The 20,000-nt window shown below is 32.0% G+C and overlaps 1 protein-coding gene across 5 annotated transcripts in view; it reads left to right on the top strand.

The window, feature by feature from the left end:
• LOC118441872 (uncharacterized) overlaps positions 1 to 20,000 on the top strand; it is a 52,231-nt gene that overhangs the window by 3,985 nt on the left and 28,246 nt on the right. For 3 of the 5 annotated variants that reach the window (XM_085657330.1, XM_035866851.2, XM_085657331.1), the window contains exons 2-8: positions 10,727 to 10,978; positions 11,069 to 11,199; positions 11,394 to 12,147; positions 12,585 to 13,614; positions 14,034 to 14,111; positions 14,276 to 14,484; positions 16,385 to 16,623. In XM_085657330.1, coding sequence (XP_085513456.1) covers positions 10,727 to 10,978; positions 11,069 to 11,199; positions 11,394 to 12,147; positions 12,585 to 13,614; positions 14,034 to 14,111; positions 14,276 to 14,484; positions 16,385 to 16,623 — 2,693 coding nt within the window. The remainder of the gene's footprint in view (positions 1 to 10,726; positions 10,979 to 11,068; positions 11,200 to 11,393; positions 12,148 to 12,584; positions 13,615 to 14,033; positions 14,112 to 14,275; positions 14,485 to 16,384; positions 16,624 to 20,000) is intronic. The other 2 variants (XM_085657332.1, XM_035866852.2) reach the window with 2 other exon arrangements.

The raw sequence follows: 20,000 nt of genomic DNA, 5'->3' as shown, positions 1-20,000 counted from the left end.
ATTAATTCGTACTTGTTACACCTGACATCTGGATTGTATTATAGGATATATGTAACAGTATTGATGCGATAACTATTGAAAAGCACTTAGTTTTATTGATTTCTTTTATTGATTTTCGAATAGAATAATTTATTCTATTCAATTACATAAGTAATACGAAATTTTTCTTCCATTAATTTTATTTTTTATTAAATCATAATAAATAAAGAAATTTTTTTATCATTATCTATTTATTTCCGATTTTTAGATCTCAACGGGTATCTTTTATATAATTAAAAAAAGAAAGAAAGAAAAACGATAAATTAGAATATTTAATTCGTAATAATAGAAGCGATATTAGTCGTACTAATAGAATAGTACAATTATTTGGTTTAAAAAAAATAATGAAATATTTATTATCTTTGAAATTTCATCGATCCAAATGTTTATACCCATCCTTCTCCTTCTTCTCTAAACCATCCTCCCACCACTCCTTTCCGACTCCACCTCCTCCACTCCCGTTTACATATTCGTTATAGTCTACTAGATTTTTTATCGTAAAAATCAGTGAGTACTATGATTAGGACAATTTTGTCGTTAAAAGTAATGAACTTGGTTTCTAACGAAGCAAATCTTTAATTAACTTTTCGTAGAAAACTCACTGCGTACGCGTAGTTAGTTACATAGATCGGTAAGATGGTTAATCCTCTTCTTCCTTTTATTCTTGTCGGGCGGTGATCTAACGACGAGAAAGAAATACCTAAACGGAAATCGATGATTAGATGGATGGTATTACATTAGAGTCACGAAGATCGCACGGTTTAAATTTATATATATATATATATATATATATATATATATATATATGTGTGTGTGTATTTAGAAAATGTATGGGACTGCGTTAAACGCTTATAATTAAACGAATCTTTGCGTGTCTTTGTTCACGGACCGATCTAACGCCATGTAATTTATATTATGACCATTACGAAACTTGTATACTTAAGTGTACATATATATATATATATATATATATATGTATATATATTGAGTGCGTACTAGTACATAAGTTTTATACGGGTCAAACTAGGAAGAAACGTTTCGAACATAAATTTTTCTTTTAATGATACCTATTACAAAGCGATAAGATATTTTCTACTAAAGAGAAATTCTTTATCTTTTTTCCTTTATTTAAATCAATCAAAAAGAGAGATACGCTTGACTAATGGGAAATTGTTAAGATCATTCCCATAATATTGTATATTACACATGAATTAGTTTAATTAGAATTAAATGGATGTAGAGATCTCGAAAAGTATAATGGTTTAAAATCTTTACAAAAAAGAAAAGAAAAGAAAAGATATCTTAGGATCTTAATTTTAATGATAATTTTGATGTTAGCATCTTAACTTTGAACGATTAATTAACTACTCTCTAAGATTTAACTTCTTTCTTTTTCTCTCTCTCTCTCTCTCTCTTTCTCTCTCTCTCTCTCTCTCTCTCTCTATTAGATAAAAAAAAAAAGAAAAAATAAATAAATCAATCAATCACATCTCATTCACAATTCTAATCAATCAATCCTTATACGTGTATCATTCAAAATTATTCTATTCACGATCATTAAAATTTATCCGAAGCTTTCTTTTATTATCGTCCGATTAATAATTTAATTATTATTTTTAATCGCATATGATTCGCATCATAGATTCGCAATAAAAGAATAACCCTTTGTTTGATTAACATGTTAAGATAGAAATGATCTTTCGTCGTTGGATGTGAGAGGGTGAGGAAAGGATAATAGAAAAGATGAAGAAAGGAATATAGAAAAAGAAAAAAAAGAGGTAAACAGAGAGAGAGAGAGAGAGAGAGAGAGAGAGAGAGAGAGAGAGAGAGAGATGAATGCTGGGATGAGATGAGATGAGATGAGATGAGATGAGATAAATTGAGATGAGATGAGAGAAGATACTGCAGAAAGAGAGAAGACAGGAAGGTGTTGCAGAGATATTAGTCACGTTTCTTCTCAATGTATTTGCTCTCTGATAGTCTCTCTCTCTCTCTCTCTCTCTCTCTCTCTCTCTCTCTCTCTTTCTTTCTATCTATCTATCTCTCTCTCTATCTCTCTGTCTCTCTATATCTATCTGTCTCTCTTTTTCTTTCTCTCTCTCTCTCTCTCTCTCTCTCTCTGTCTCTCCTTCAATGTCAATGACTGCTCCCTCGAGGCTAGGTATGACCCCCCGTGCGAACGAGAGAGTCTCGTCTTTCTGTATGTCTCGTATGGTCGTGGCCACCTAGAATGGCGCTTTCACACGGAGGTACAAAGAACCCGCGGTATCTAAGAACCTTATCCACTTTGCCTTCCTTCTCGCGAACATAATCCACGTTCGTGAGAGATAATACGTCCTTCGAAAACACAAACCCGACATTAGTTGGTATATATATATATATATATACCAATATATATATTATATATATTATATATATATATATATATAATAAAAAAAAATATATAAAAATATATAAAAAATATGTATTTTCTTTTGTTTTATATTTATATATATATATATATATATATATATATATAAGTTTTTTAAAATTATTAAAATTATTCATTATATATATAATATTTAAATTTTAAGTGTAATTAAACATTGTATGTATATATATATATATATATATATATATATATATATACATTAAATAACTTATTATACGTAGACGATATATTATTTATTAGCTTGAAATTTTTTTCATTTAAAAATTACTTAGATATACGATGAATAAATTTTGCTTATTTCAATCGAAAACAAAAATACACATACGCGTGTGAGTCTATGTGCGTGCGTATGTGCATGTGTGTGTTTATGTGTGTGTGTTTTTATGTGTGTGTGTGTGTGTGTGTGTGTGTGTGTATCGAGACGAGTTATCACGAAGAAATGTTCCCGTTATTGCCCGGTTACTGGACCGGTTAGAAAACTCGTTCGGGAATAAAAATTCGTAGATACGGTTGTAAAAATTTTCTATCTTTTTCTTTCTTTTTTTTCTACTTCTTTTCTTTTGGTTCCCCCTTCTTTTTTTTGTTCTTTTTTTCGTTTTCTTTCTACCCACTCATTTTTTTCTTTTTTTTTTTTTCAATCTTTTTTCGTATCTCTTCCGGTTGAATATTCAGGCGCACAAATGTTTTAACGAGTTTTACGAAGGTCTTAAAAAAAATTTTTCCTCTCCTTTCTTTCCTACGTTTTTCCTCTGATTTACATTTCACGCGTACTCAAATAATAAATTGATTTTCATTCATTAATATCGACAATTAATGTACAATATTCTTACATATTGATTTTTATTTTTCATCGAGAACTATAATATTAATATACAATAATAAATATATACAATATAATTTGTTATTATATAGAATATTAATGAAATTTTATTAATACTCGTTATCGCGATAATTATTTCGTTAATAAGAATTATAATTTAACGGCGTTTATCCTGTGAAAGAAACTCGGTCCAATCGGCGTGTTACGACTACGCTATCAGCTGATTGGTCGTAACACGAGCAGTCTATCCGAGTTGTTACCTAAGCTAGTTCGCCTCTCCTATGCGAGCCGTGCGTCGCCTACCTTCCTTTCACTGAAAAACGTCGCCGTTTAGAGAGTGAAATATAATGATAAGGACAACAACGAAGGGAAGTGAGTGATGGTGGTGGCAAATTGGTTTCTTTTTTTTCTGTTCTTTTTTTTTTCTTTTTTCTTTTTTCTTTTTCATTTTTCTCGGTACTATTATTATTATTATTATTATTATTATTATTATCATTTTTTTTCTTTTCAACTAAGAAACGGAAATGGTGATTACAGGTAGATACGTTACGTGACACATGGATGACGCCGTTTAAAATTAAAAAATTACGAATAATTATCTATGTTTCTATCGATCGTGTTAAATCAAAACTAGGTCGAATTAATAATCGATAAAAAACGATTTCTTGAACGATACCAAATGATTTGTATATGTAGAGAATCGATCGAATCGAATACTATCGGAAAAGAAGAAGGTTGAAAAATGAAAGGAAAAAAAAAGAAAAAAAAAAAAGAAAAAAAAGAAAAAGGAAAATAAAAGAAGAAGAAGGAGATTGATTATGTTCATCGTTCAATGAGAGAGCGAGTTGAGCGCCACGAATAGGCCCAAAGCGGTACTTAGCCAAACGGACCTTAAACCTTAAGGTTGAATAACGGTTTATCCAGTGTTCGTGCATACCTACGACGTGTCTACGGGGATTGCCGTTGCGATTTCTACAGAACGTTTTATATGTAGATACATATACTATCGTGTACGTAGTTACATATATACGTTTCTTTAACGATAGAACGAAAAATCGTTTAAACCCGCCGGTCCTACATCCTTTCTTTTTTTTTTACAATATCTTACAAACGTAAGCATATACATATATATACATGCTTACACACATATATACATACATATATATATATATATGTGTGTATGTGTGTGTTTATACACGTTTACTTATAATAAATTATAATAGATTAAATGAAATCGATAAGAATTATTTTCTTTGTTTTAAAAAGAAATTTTTTTATATTCAATATTATACATTTATTATTTGAATTATTTTTTTTATCCTTCATTATACATTCGGATAAATAATTTTTTCACGATCCAACGACAATTGATATTATTTCTTTTTTTCAAACTTTATTATACCGTTTATTATTTGATAATAGATATTGGAATTGACATGTAACATTTAAGAATAATCGATGTTACGTGTTATGTGTAAGTAAAGTAGTACATGTATCAACGAGTACCTTACCAGATAAACGAATAACTCGTTTCCTTCTAAATCTCGTAACCATAAGAGTTGAATAGAGTCGACGCATAAGTACATAGGATAGGTTCTCCGTCCTCTTCCTTCTTGTTTCTCATGCGAGAAGAAACAAAAACAAAATATATATATATATATACATATATATAAGAAAAATTATATTTAAACTCAAATTAGATCGTAGAGAGAAGACAATAGGTCTATTCCTATATTTCGTAAGAATAAGAAAAGTTATAAACGACCACTGTTAGATATCGCATTCTTTTATAAGGAAGTCTCTTAGAAAGTGGACGGTTTGTGCGTACGATAAAATTATACAGTAAATTTTATTTCCTTTTTCTCTATCTCTCTTTCTCTCTCTCTCTCTCTCTCTCTCTCTCTCTCTCTCTCTCTCTCTCTCTCTCTCTACTTTTTATACTTTCGTGATACGGGATAATAATAATAATCGTTGTTTTAATTCTTATAAAGGAAAACTGAAATTACTCATTTGTTTAAATGGATGAAAAATCTATACGCTCCGTTTGACGCGAGTTTGAAACGAAAAGATACTTGTGTCGAGAAGAAAAAAAAAGAGGAAAAAAAAGAAAAAAAGTACGCGCGTGCACGTGCTCGCGCGCGCGCGCAAGAGAGAGAGAGAGAGAGAGAGAGAGACTAAGTGAAATGGTAAAAAGAAAATTTATATAGTGCTCCGTTGTCTATATCGAGTAAAATACGAAGTACATTTTATACCTTCGTGGTAATTCCATTAAATTGAACCGTCTAAAAGTGATGTCTCAAACGTTATCCTAATGGAAACCATAAGAGGCAAGTGCGAAATATATCTGCTCGCACGTCGAGTCCCCCCCCCCATCCCGATAAAACCTAATTTGGCGAATTGAACGTTTTAATGAAAGGGAGGGGAAGAGAGGGAGAGAAGGGTAGCGGGAGGGAGGGGAAATATAAAAAAAAAAATAAAAGCGTATAGAGAGAAGAGAAAAAAAAAAGACAAGAAAATTCTTTTCACGATTCAACGAAACGCGTATATGGAGAAAAGCCTAAAGGTATTTTTCCATCGGTCTTACTCTTTCCTTGGTGACTCATTTACCATACAACTTACAAAAGTCAAAGGAAAAATAATTGATTGCCAATAAGGTCATTCGAATTCGAATTTGATATTGCAAATTGAATATTTATTATTTCAACTTGTTTACGTTTTTCGTTGTGTCGAATATCCCGATTGTACGTATCGTCATTTGTTAAATTTGTTTAAAAAAAAAAAAACAAAACAAAACAAAATCCAAAATTATTACGAAAAGATCCGACAAATTCGTACCACATCCGCTCCCCTCCCCCCGCACCTCTTATCCCATCCCCACTATTATCATCAGAAACGAAAGAAAATAATAAAGAGAGACATTAAAGGAGAATGATAAATAAAAAGAAGAAGAAAAAAAGAAAAAAAAAGAAAACGAAAAAAGAAAGAGAACGAAGAAATAAAAATCAGATCATAAATTACAAGGGGAAGCAAAAGTTATATTTATCATTTATTTATTTATTAGTTACATTGATATGAAAAAAAAAAAAAAAGAAAAAAAAATAGAAAACAAGAAAGATCGACGAATAGTATACATGTATATGTATATAAAACGTGTAGGATCGTTGGTATCAAAGAATCGGCGATATTATTGGTAAAGCATTACCGTCCTCCAATGTGCATTCAGTCACGCCCCCGCCACATAGCGAAGTTGACCGAAGAAAGTCGAATATAACCGAGAAGACCGGCCGAGAGATCGCGAGAAGTCTCGAATGTATATACACATATACACACATATGCACACATATACATATACGTATACGTATGTGTGCGCGATGTGTGTGTATATATATATATGAGTCTATATTTATGTAGTTGTTTGTAACATACACACACATATATATATATCTTTTATCTTTCTCTTACTCTTACTATATATAAGAGATTGAACGGAACCGAACAACCGATAGGACACGCCGCGCTGTCTTGTCTGTATGTGTATCTCTCTCTCTCTCTCTCTCTCTTTTTCTCTCTCTTTCTTTTTTTTTTCTATACGTAAACATATATGTATGTGGGTATCTCTGTATGTTTGTATATATATATATATATATATACGTGTGCGCGCGCGTACGTGGGTTCCTCGCGTTGTTCACGGTGCATCGAAAGAGCCCATTGGTCGATTCACCGGTCGCGTCTCCACTGTGCGACGGACGAACACCTAAAGCGGCTTGTGTGCACACTTCGGATACGTACTTACCTGTATTATCTCTCTTTCTCTGTCTCTCTCTCTCTCTCTCTCTCTCTATATATATATATATCTCTCTATCTTTCTTTCTCTTTCTTTCTTTTTCTTCTACATACAATCTATCTCTGTGTGTACCGTTCTGTGTTGCGCTGTCACCAGTGTGTACCGATCGTCTTTCGCCGGCCGGACGTGTCTTGGGTTCGAGCGTTCCTTCGAACGCCGTTCGATGACGGAAGTAGCCGAGCTCGAGCCCGTTTTCTATCTCTTTCTCTCTCTCTCTCTTTCTGTAATTTTCTATCTCTTTGTATCTTTTGTCTCTCTCACTCCGTCTATTTCTCTCTCTCTCCCTCTCTCTCTCTCTCTCTCTCTCTCTCTCTCACTCTGTCTCTTTCTCTCTCTATCACTCTCACTCTTTGTTACTCCCTCTTCTTCTTTTTCTGTGAATCGTTCTTTCTCAACCCTCCCCCCCTTTCTCCCTTCTCCTCTCTTCCTTCTACTCCTCCTTCTTTTCCATCCCTATCATCTCTCCTTCCCACCACCAACATCTCACCCACACTTAAACTATTCTTATAGATCTTTTGTAATGATATTTTTATATAAACATCGTTAGAATGTTTTGTTTACGTACGATCGATAGAATATCGATCTATAGTAAGGATCGACGTGTGTTTTGCGTTCAGCTTTCTTGATTCGACGAGGCTTTATCGAGGATATATATATATATATATATGTGTGTGTGTATGTGTGTGTGTCTGTTTTGTGTGCGTGTTTACCCCTGTTTCCTTAGTGGTAGTAGAGTAGTAGAATCTTGTTGGTGAGAGCCGATTATTTTTTGTTTTTCTCTCCTTTTTTTTTACTTTTTTACTTTTTTCTTTTTCTTTTTTTCTTTCTTGTCTTTTTGAAACTTCGACGGGGAAAAAGGAAGAAAAATATGGAACGCGAAATTCACTCGTACAAATGAAATTCCGTAAAAATGGAGAGGCGTGAGAGAGAAAGAGAGAGAGAAAGAGAGAGAGAAAGAGAGAGAGAAAAGGAGAGAGAGAGAGAGAGAGAGAGAAAAAAGAAAAAGAAAAAAGATAAAAAAAATAAACCGCACTTGGAGTAACGATCTTAAGGAAAATATTATATCACGAAGACGTTATGCGATTATTGTAGCGTGACGTTAAATAACGTTTGAAAGTACAATTATTGTGTATAATTATACTAGGGTAGAAGGAAGTAGGAGTAAAGGAAAATGGGGAGGGAATAGAGAGAAAAAGAGAGGGAGGGAAAATAAATAAATAAATAAATAAATAAATAAATAAATAAATAAATAAATAGATTAGTTATTATAGACGCTTTAAGATACGTTTGGTCGCGTGATATTATTATATAATATATCGCTTTATAAGGAGTAATGCAATTTTTTTTAGAAAAATTCATTTGTCATATTTCCATATTTTCATCCGGAAATAAGAAAATCGTATAAACGATTGTTAATTTTATTTATTACATTACGCTGATAGGAAGATTAAATGGAGTTCTCGTTACGTCTACAAAAAAAAAAAAAGAAAAAAAAAAATAATTTAATAGATACATTGCAATATATATACACTTACATCTACTGATCTAACAGTTTATGTGTCATAGCCAGAAGCTATTACACCTATTAGAGACACGTACACACACACACACACACACATATAGACACACATACATATGGATATAATTATCATGATCATTATCATCGTCATCATCGTCGTCATCGGCGTCATTATCAAGAAACTCTCTCTCTCTCTCTCTCTCTCTCTCTATATATATATATATATATATATATATATATATATATATATATATATGTATATATATCTCAGTTGGCACTAGACGATGAGATGTAGCAACCTCAAATTGCATGTAGTCATCATTGTCGTCGTCGTCGTTGTCGTCGTTATCGTCGCTTCTTTTTATAACAAAAGAAACTAGGTACGGGATCGTCGTGTGTAAGTACTTACTTACACCTACGATGACTCACTGTCATCGGGTTCGAATGTCAGAGTGAAAACGAACATATTTTCTTTCCTATATCTTAACTGTCCCGTATATAATAAGAGATAACTAAATAATTTATCGTCGATCGTCGTGCACGTGCCTACATCATCCGAATATAATATATATATATATATATAGTATTATACTTATTGAAGTCCATGGTTTTGATCTCGAGATGGAAAGTTAAAGAAAAAAAAGAAAAAAAAAAAAAAGAAAGAAAAGCAAAAGAAACAAGTAAGAACAAAAAGAAAAAAAATCAAACGAGCTATGCCGTCTCGAGCGTGCCAAAAATAAAAAGTGTTCTCCTTATCTATAGAGAACGATCGAAGTGTCGTAGGATTGCGGGGGGAGGGGGATAGAGGGGTGATTGAGGGAGGGAGGGAGGGAGGGAAAGAGGGAGAGAAAAAATATACGCGACCGACGTCTATCTCTTTTTGACGAGAAATACGAATAAAAAAAAAAGAAATAAATAAATAAATAAAGAAAGAAAAAAAAGAGAGAGAAAAAAATCCCGGAAAATTCGCCGCCGTTTCGTTAGTTATGAGAGAATAGTGATTTTCGATGATGATACAGTAGCATAGGAGAAAGGAAAAAGGGGTGGGAGGGGAGTTGGGAAAAGAAAAAGGAAAAAAAGAACAGAAAATGATAAATCTCTCGAAACACGTCGGTGATCTATCGTCCGTTACGAATCGATCTCTTACGACGTATGATTAATTTTGTACGAGTTAGTGATTAATGATCACTATTATAGAATGAACATTAGAGAATACTCGTAGCTAGTAACTTGGCAAGAATTGTTAATAATGTTTATCCCTCGTAGTTATAAACGTACGTATGATAGCCAATAAGAAAGAAATAAAGAAAGAAAGAAATAAAAACAAATAATTAAAAAAAAAAAAAAACGAAAACAATAACAAACCAAAAAGTATATATATAAATATATATATATATATATATATATATATATACATACGCGATTCTTGTCGTTCTAAGAACTTATCTCGTGACGTTTGTTTACCATACTTATTTATCATTCAGATTGTATTACCTTCGATGATAATAACGAAAGATAGATAAGGAGAGAAGAGAAGAGCTATAATGTCTAAGAAGAATATTTCTAACGTTAATTTGAAAGCAACACGCGTGCATTTCTATTATGCAAATCGAAAGAAAAAATCATATATATCATTACTTATTTTCTTCCTCCATGAATAATCTCAATGATACTATGTCGACATATTAATCGAAGTTATTTCAATATTATTAATTTTTACGATCATATTAATGTCGTGATCGTGAGGTTTACAATTTTTCCGTTCTAAAAGTAAAGATCATAAAGATCGTATTAATATTCATGATCGATATAATAAAGTATTATAGTAATAATGATAACATATATATATGTATATATATATGTATTTGTATATATATAATCGATCTTGATAGGGGATGAAATGGGTGGGATGGGTGGGATGAGGGTTGAAGTAATACGTGATAAATGATAATAGTAAAAGAAAGAAAGAAAAAAAAAGGAAAAGAAAAAGAAAATAGATAAAGTAAAAAAAATAAAGAAGTATTTTTACATACGACGGATATTTTTTTTATTTATTATATGCTTCATTTTCAGAAGATTGAAAAACGATTTGCAATATCTTCGAAGAAGGGGACTTCTCAAGGCGCCCGGCGAATCGTCCTACCAAGGACGTAAATGTGCAAGATGCTGTGCCCCATTCGGTAGATTTTACAACACTGGGGCTACGTGTACTCGTTGCAGATATAGGGTTTGCAGGCAGTGCCGTATCGAGGTCAGAGGTCCGAACGAGGAGAACGAGACCGGTAAAGACGTCGAATGGATTTGCAACGTTTGCTATAAAATCGCGTGAGTATTCATTCTATATTTCTCTTCTTCTTCTTCTTCTTCTTATCGTACATTTCATCCTATCTCTAATTTCGTATATCGAATTTCTAGAGAGTTACACGTTATCACTGGCAAGTGGATGTACGAGGATCCATTTACGAGAGAGATCATCGATCAGAAAAAATCGTCATCTCCTTTGGACATATTGAAGCACAGTATACGACGTGCCTGGACAATAAATGGTAAAGATAAAGAAAAAAAATAAAAAAAAAAAAATAAAAAAATAAAAAGAGAGACAAATAAACGTAGAGCTATTAGTGCAAAGATTTATATGGGATTTTTTTCTACTTCTTTCTTTTCCATCTTTTCTTTCTTTCTTTCATTCTTTCTTTTCTTTTCTTTTCCTTTTTTCTTTTTTTTTTTTCTTTTTTTTTAGGACCACCCACACGTTGGTCAGCCGCAAGAAGATCACCGGAGTTACGGGTATATCGTAGCCTACCGACCAGACGACAGGAATATCGTGGATCCATTGTGAACGACGACAACGTTATAACAGAAAGGAATGTTTCATTTACGAGATCTGAAATAGAGAATAATCGAACTACGAGCGAACGTTTTGTAAACGTCAAGAACGAGGAGTCATCGTCGTTTCTCGTGAAAATCATTTCGCGAAATGACATTGCTGGTTACGAACGAACGAAAAAAAACGAAAAATTACGAGATGTTAGATTCGAGGAGACGATTGTAGTATCGACGGTACCATCCTCGGCCGAGGTTGCCGTAAAAGGTTCATTCAGAAGGAACGAGAAGAACATTGTAAACTGTGGAAATAATAATAATAATAATAATAATAATAATAATAATAATAATAATAATAATAATAATAATAATAATAATAATAATAATAACAATAACAATAACAATAACAACAACAACAACAACAATAAGGTTAAGGATTTACAGGAAGATACGGCAGGCAATCAGGAACAACAATGCGTTGCAACACCAAGGATATCATTATTGAAACCGCCTAGAATATTTTCGAAGCTAATATCGTCGGATATTAAATTTTCTCAGAGCAAATATGGCGAAAGGAAATCGAATATACCTATATTTAAGAGGAGCTCGAAGGAATTCGAGGATATCAGGAGTCCACAGGAATCACCGAAACGATCTCTTATACCACAAAGGTATATCAACGATTATAAAATAATTTTCTTTTATATTAACGAAAATTCTTTCCGATCTACAGGTTGTTTCTAATACAATCAATTCTTACTATATATATATATATATATATAGTAAGAATTATATATATACATATACATATTACATAATATTTATATATACTGTATATAATATATAAGTATAGTATACGGGTGGGAATGGAGGGGACAACTTGTAGATATATAATTGTTAACGCTTATATAATTTCACCTGTGCGAACAATACGATATCGAGTTTTCGAACAGACATTTAATAATTAAGTATGATACCTATATATCTATATATATATATATATATATATATATATATATATATATATATATATCTATACGATACGTTGCAACGTTTCGTATCTAATAATATCATATTAACAATTATTTCTTAATGCAATACGTTTCAGATATAGAGGAAGCACCGACGACCTTAGACGTAGTCGTGAGGATATAAGCGTGCCAAGTTTGATACCGAAACTCCTGTCACCTCGTAATAAAGAGGATAGATTAATAAAGCGTCAGGATAATAAGGACGAAGAGATTCGTACGAATGTTACGAAAGTTTTAACTACGTTACGAAAGGATATAAAGGAGGAGACTAGATTTACGAACGTTATTATATCGCAAAATAATATTATTAACAATAGTAACGCAAAGGAGGAGAATAATAAAATCGGTATACGAACATATCGACGCGATAATATTGCCAGAGAGGAAGGGAAAGAGGAGAAGGAGAAGAAAGAGAAAGAAGAAGAGGAAGAGAAGGAGGGGGAGGAGGAGGAGAAGGAGAAAGAGGAGGAAGTGGTGGACGTGGGCAGGGATTGTACAAATTCAAATGCGAGCGTTTCTACAAAAGGAAAACAAATCGGGAAGGAGTTTGTTGGCGTTAAGAAAACGGAGGAGGAAGAGGAGAAGGAGGAGAAGGTGGTGGAGGAGGAGAGGAGGGAGGAACGCGTGGGCGAATTAATCTCGTCGAAAACGAAATCAATCGTTTCCGAATTGAGCAAAAGGAAAAGGGAAAGCTTAGATGAGATTGAGAATTTAGAGGATGTTGAATTGGAATTGGAGGCTGACCGATCTTTAACGATAAAGGAATTTATAAGGGAACGAAAATTAATATCGGATGAATTTACGACTATGTTGGATGTAATTGATAAAAGCGTTGATAAGGAAAAAACGTCCTTACGACTTCAAGATAAGGATCTACCGGAAGATATCAATAGGAGTATGGATAACGGATTCGAAGGGATGATGATCCCGATCGAGGATGAAAAAACTATCGATTATATCGATCGTTCGATCGCGGATGTTCCTTCGAATGTTCTCGATAACGATAACGACGATGATGTCGATGTTAGTGCCGTTAATACGAACGATCGAAGATCCCTCGTTGACGTTGTTGGTCATACTAACAAGAAGATGGAGGAATTTCAAGTGGTTAAGTTTCATAAATTAATATTCTTTTCGATTATACAATTTTCATCCCCTTCCCTTCAACCTACTGCTCCTTTTTTTTTTAATCTCTTATCTTTACTATCAAACCATTGAATTTGTAATGAGTTATAGTCGGTCGCTCGATTAATTATTTAATTATTTAATTCATTCATTCATTCGTTCATTCGCTCACTCACTCACTCATTCATTATTCATTCATTCATTCATTCACCCATTCACTCATTCACTCACTCACTCACTCATTCATTCATTCATTGATTAATTAATGAATTAAATTTTTTGTCCTCCTTTTTTCCTCGTTGAGACGTAAATCAACGATCTTGGATTGATCTTGGAATTAAAATTTTCTTTTTTCTTTTCCGTTTTTTTGCCTCTCTCTCAACTCTCATCATCATTGATAGATACGTCGAAAATTTTCAAAGGAAGAATTTTCAAATACGGACGACACGGACGAGACACCGAACAAGCGTTGCTCAAGCGTAAGTATTATCGATTGTTCTTAAAGATCTTTCTTTCGCAAGGGAAAAAAAAAACCCCGGAAAAAGGAAAGAAAAAAGATCAAGAAAAAGATGAAAGAACGAGGATAAAAGAATCGTAGTAAATGACGGAAAATAGTTTTGACGGAAAGTTTTCTATTCGACAGCATCTGTCACCGGAGGCGAGCCCCTTGAGTACAAGATCCTCAAGATACAGCCCTCGAGAGAGCGAAAGCGAACCGACACCTGCTCTACCACGGAAAATAGGTGGAGACTCTTGTTCTGCTTCCCAGAGAATAAGAGATGCGATAAGTAGAAGCAGAAGGGAATCGAATAGTAGCGCAAGATATGAGAGTAGCGGTAGCGAGAGTGTAAGGTACGTACGCGCTACTTATATGACAGTTTTAATTTTCGCGATTACAAAAAAGAAAAAAGAAAAAGAAAAGGAACAAATTTTTTTTGTGACATATCGAACTGACTGATTAACCGATCAATTTCAAATATATTGAGTTGTTCGGAAAGTAATTTCATTTTTTCCCGACAGAGGATTTAATTGTATTTTTTTTTTTTGCATCCAACTTCACACTTAAGCCGCATAATCATTATATGTTTAGAGAGTTGATATAGCAAGGCTTGTGTGTGAAAAAGTCCAATTGATTCTACGCAATAGTTTTTGATTGGTCTCCTTTTAAATATGGAGAACAATAAGCAGCATTTTCGTCATATTTTACTTTTTTTTTTTTACTATAGAAAAGGTAAAAATATTGTTCAAGCCAGAAAGAAATTAATCGATGTGTATGGAGAAGATGTGTTGACAGTACGCCAGTGACAGAACTGTTTTGCAAAATTTCGATCCGACAATTTTGATGTCGAAGATGCACCATGTGCATCTGGTTCTGGAAGGCCGATTGATGCTGATAAAAACACGATAAAGGCATTAATTGATGCAAACCGGCGAATAACAACACGTGAGATCGGTGAGAGGTTAAATTTATCAAATTCAACTGTTTATGACCACATGAAAGACCTGGGTTTAACCTCGAAGCTCGATATATGGATTCCCCATGTTCTCACGAAGAGAAATTTGTGACGTCTGTAATTCGCTTCTCAAAGCTCATGAAAAAGATCCATTTTTGAAGCGCATCATTACTGGGGACGAAAAATGGGTTGTATATAACAATGTCAAACGCAAGAGATCATGGAGCAAAAAAGATGAACCGGCTCAAAGCATTTCCAAAGCCAATATCCATCAAAAAATAAGTGATGCTGTCTGCTTGGTGGCATTTTAAAGGAATCGTTTTCTTTTTTTGAGATTTTACCGGATAACACAACAATTAAATCGGAAGTCTACTGTCATCATTTGGACAAACTAAATGATGCACTTCAACAGAAAAGACTAGAATTAATCAACAGAAAAGGTGTAGTGTTTCGTCAAGATAATGCGATACCTCATACAAGTTTGGTCACTCGCCAAAAGCTTTTACAGCTTGAATGGGATACAATGTCACACCCATCATATTCTCCAGATCTGGCACCTTCGGATTATTATTTGTTTCAGTCACTGTAAAATTTTTTAGACGGTAAAATCTTCACTTCAAATCTTCACCTCAATCAGTTTTTTGCCAGCAAAGACCAAAAATTTTATGAGCGTGGAATCATGCTACTATCAGAAAGATGGCAAAAGGTATTGGACCAGAATGGCCAATATATAATTTAATAAAATATTTGTTCATTGTACGAAAATTGTCTTTCATTTTGACAAAAAAAAAACGAAATTATTTTCCGAACAACCCATTATAATACGTTATGTTTCTTTTAATATTATCTTCTTCTCTTTTTTTTTTTTTTTTACAAATAAAAGATACAGGATAATTCGTCGGGCTTAAATCATCGGGCTTAAAAATAAAAATTAAAAAGGATACAATTTTTTAAGGTTTTACAAATGTAATTAAAAAAAAAAAACAAAAAAAAAAAACAAGAAAGACAAAAAACCTTAACAAATTATTAGAATTATATTGAAAAAAAAAAAACACATATCTTAAAAAGATATAATTTTATATACAACAGCTGATCTTAATCAATAACACCAAAAAAAAAAAAATAAAAAAGACTCGTTAAAAAAAAATTTGTAATTTAAATAACGTACGTAATTTAATTTGTCGGTGCATTCAATTTATTCGAAATTATGCTAATCGATTAATATTAAAATATTAAAATTAATTTATATTAGTACATGTACTGTATATATATATATATATGATATGTTATGATTGTAGACTGAGCGAGACAGGACTGCACGATTGCGTGGATTTAGCAAGGAAGTTGAAATTTTTTGGTGGCAACGGAAGTGGTGCAATACCATTGATCATCGGAAAAGACGAAATTATTCAACGCGATAGTGCAACCAGCGCGGGTGAGGATGAGCCACACGAGGAAGGTCATAGCAATAGAATCGGTCCGATTTCCTCTCAGGGAAGATCGATGTTTCGCCGACGTAGACAATTCGACGCCCAGGGTGAGTTATTGCGAGTGTGATTTTTTATGGGATTAGAGAAAAGAAAAAAAAAAAAAGAAGAAAAAAAAGGAAGAAGAAAAGGACTTCGACGCAGGATATTGCGATAGAATAAATAAGTGCGGTACAATAAATAATGTTTATATCGAATATAATTTTGAAGTATCGTCATTTCGCGTGAAAACGTAGACGTGCAAAAATCATAAAGGAAAAAGATATATATTAAAAAAAAAAAATAAAAAAAAGAAAAAAACTGCCTGTCGAAAATATATCTTGCAAATTTTATATATACAACAAAACGATGAATTTTAACGAATGGCTTCTTTCTATTTTTTTTTATTATTTCTTTTTTTTTTTCTTTCTTTCTTTCCTAAAAATGAACTATCAGTTACGTCAACAGTTTCCCTATACATACGTTTTTCAGGAATATTTATATATATATATATATATGTGTATGTGTGTGTGTGTGTGTGTATATGGATAACGATCTATGAGTTTCAGTAAGTAATAACTCAAGTCGTAGATAAATGAAAGATTAAATCAAGCCACACATATTAGAAATAGATAGAACTTGGAAAATGTGCCCTCGAGAATAGACAATGTTGTAGAGTGTTAATTAATAGACATAGACGTAAAATCTAATTATCTTACTTTTTAAAAAAAAAGAAAGAGAGAGAAAGATAGACAGATAAACAGAGAGAGAGAGAGAGAAAGAGACAAAGAGATGGTTAACGTTTCGCTTTCGTGCCTGCCACCCCGCATTAATCATTTAAAAAGGTACAAGGTATCTACTTAAGCCACGTAGACATACAATATATATATATATACATATATAGTACGTAGACATACAATATATATATATATATATATATATATGCTCTCGCGTGCAGGATTCTCGATCGCGTGATCTATCGCACAAACATAAATGAAATCTCACGTGTTACATTGTTCCTCTTTTTATTTATTTTTTTTTTTTTTCAAATTTTCTTTTTCTTTCTTTTCTTTATTTCTTTTTAATCTTTTTATCGATTACTTCGAAAGGTAAAAGAAACTATTGAAGAATGTACAATATGTTAGTGGATAACGTTGGAAAATTTTTTAAACGAGTTTTGACATTTAAGAAAAATGTTCCTTTCATCTCCTTTCATTTATTTATTTATTTATTTATTTATTTATTTATTTATTTATCTATTTATATATTTATATATATTTATCTTCTCTTTCAATAGAATACCATTACCTTGGGAATTTTGAATTCCCTGTCGTATAATTAATTGTATAGGATTAATCCTCGTCCAATCTGAGTCACGACCGATGAGTGTACATCGTACGTAATTACGCACGTGAACTCATACGTCGATAGAACGTGAGGAGCCAAGAAAGGGTAGGACAAACGAGTAGTAGTAACTATTTCATAGATACATACATACATGCATACATACATACATATATATATATATATATATTGAATTTAACGATAACGTATATAAGAATGATTAATGCCAAAACCAATCGAGATATCTTCATTCGTAGATAGAAATAAATTATACGATATATATATATATATATATATATATATATATATATATATATATCGTTAGCTATACAAAACGTTCATGATAAATTTATATATTATTTTTTTAATAATTAATAAATAATTAATAATAAAAATTATTATTATCGATGTTATGATATATTGTAATATGATTTTAATTTTATTTTGATATGATTATAAATCGATCGAATGACCTAGTTAAAGAAATAAGAAAAAACAAAAAAGAGAGAGAGAGAGAGAGAGAGAGAGAGAGAGAGAGAGAGAGAGAGAGAAAGGAAGAAAATCGTAACGTATTGTTGGCAATGATCGTATCGTTATTATACTCACTTTTACACTATTAGATATCGTACGTGTATATCTAATGACAGACGTCGAGCCATGTGGGAGCCGGTTGACGAGATAGGCTCTCATCGATTATCGAAGCCATTCGGTTATTCTCCGATGCCAAAAGCACAACGACAGCAGTCTCTCGGGTCTTTCGTATTAGTCAACGGTGCAACAATCTGACTCCGTCGTTCCTGATATTTAATAACAAACTGTAAACCATTTAATATAATACGTCTAACGTTTATATTATCATAATAACGTTTACATTATATAATTAAATCGTATAAGCGATCGAATAGTTTCTACGTCTCCTTTAATGGTTATTTTATTATTTTATTCGTGAGTTTTTTCCTTGTTTTATCGATAATTTAAAAAAAAAAAAAAAAAAAAAAAGATAAAAAAAACAAAGAAAAGAAGAAAATATTCTGAAAAATAAAAAGAACCAAGGACAAAGTAATTGACTTTTGAAATATATATTTATATATATATATATATATATGTATGTATGTGTTTATATATATTATTCTTACAAATGAATTTTATAGAATGTTATAAAGTGATCGTGAAGTGATGAACGTGCAACGTAAATCGTATTTCCTCGCGGTGAGATATCTGTTCGATCTATAAAAAAAAAAAAAAAAAAAAAGAGAGAAAAAAAAAAGAAAAGAAAAGAAGAAGAGGAAGAAGAAAGAGAGAAGAGGATAAAGAGAAAAAGAGCGCGAGGGAGAAAGAGAGATTGTACAAACATGGACTCGGCAAGAGTATGCCAACTATTAATCACGTTCCTCGTGTCGATGTACTTTCTGCTCTTCTATACCGGGCTATGCGTAATTTTGTATTTCTTATGGACGGACAATCACTGACACAATGCAATAGTGAAAATCTCTAAACGCGACTATAGTTCTATCCTTAACGTGGATCCAACGAGAGAAGAGAAATAATATGGTAAAGTTTATAAATTAATATCCATCATATATATATATATATATATATATATATATATATATTTATTCGTTGTTCGGTTTGATTTTTTTTTTTTTAACGAAACAAAAAAGAAAAAGGAAAAAAAAAGAGAAGATACACGTCTTATATATAAATATAAGACGTGATATTTTCGTATCGTAATATATGATGCTTCCAAAATTATCTAGCTGGATGGTTCAAAAACAAAAAAAAAAAAAAAGACAAAATTATATGGGTGTTCGTTTCAAAAAATAATCACGAAATTGTATAGTTTTAGGATATGTTAAGTAACAAACGAAAGAAAAGGAAAGAAAGTTAGTCTAAAAAGTCGCTACGAAAGTGTGTCGTCCAAATTGATTTTTAAAATGACCTAGAAACTTTTGGTCTACCCTGTATATATATATATATATATATATATATATATATGTATATATATATATATATTGTTTGCTTGAAATTATTCGTTTGGTAACTTGAAATATATATTTATATATAAATATGCGTACATATACAGACATAGGAAGTTTGTTTTTTT

The sequence above is a fragment of the Vespa mandarinia genome, chromosome 5 (genome assembly GCF_050613455.1).
Source record: "Vespa mandarinia isolate Hongniang chromosome 5, ASM5061345v1, whole genome shotgun sequence".
Lineage (NCBI taxonomy): Eukaryota > Metazoa > Arthropoda > Insecta > Hymenoptera > Vespidae > Vespa > Vespa mandarinia.
Note: the sequence above shows the minus strand (reverse complement) of the source record. Positions and strands in the feature narration are given on the sequence as shown.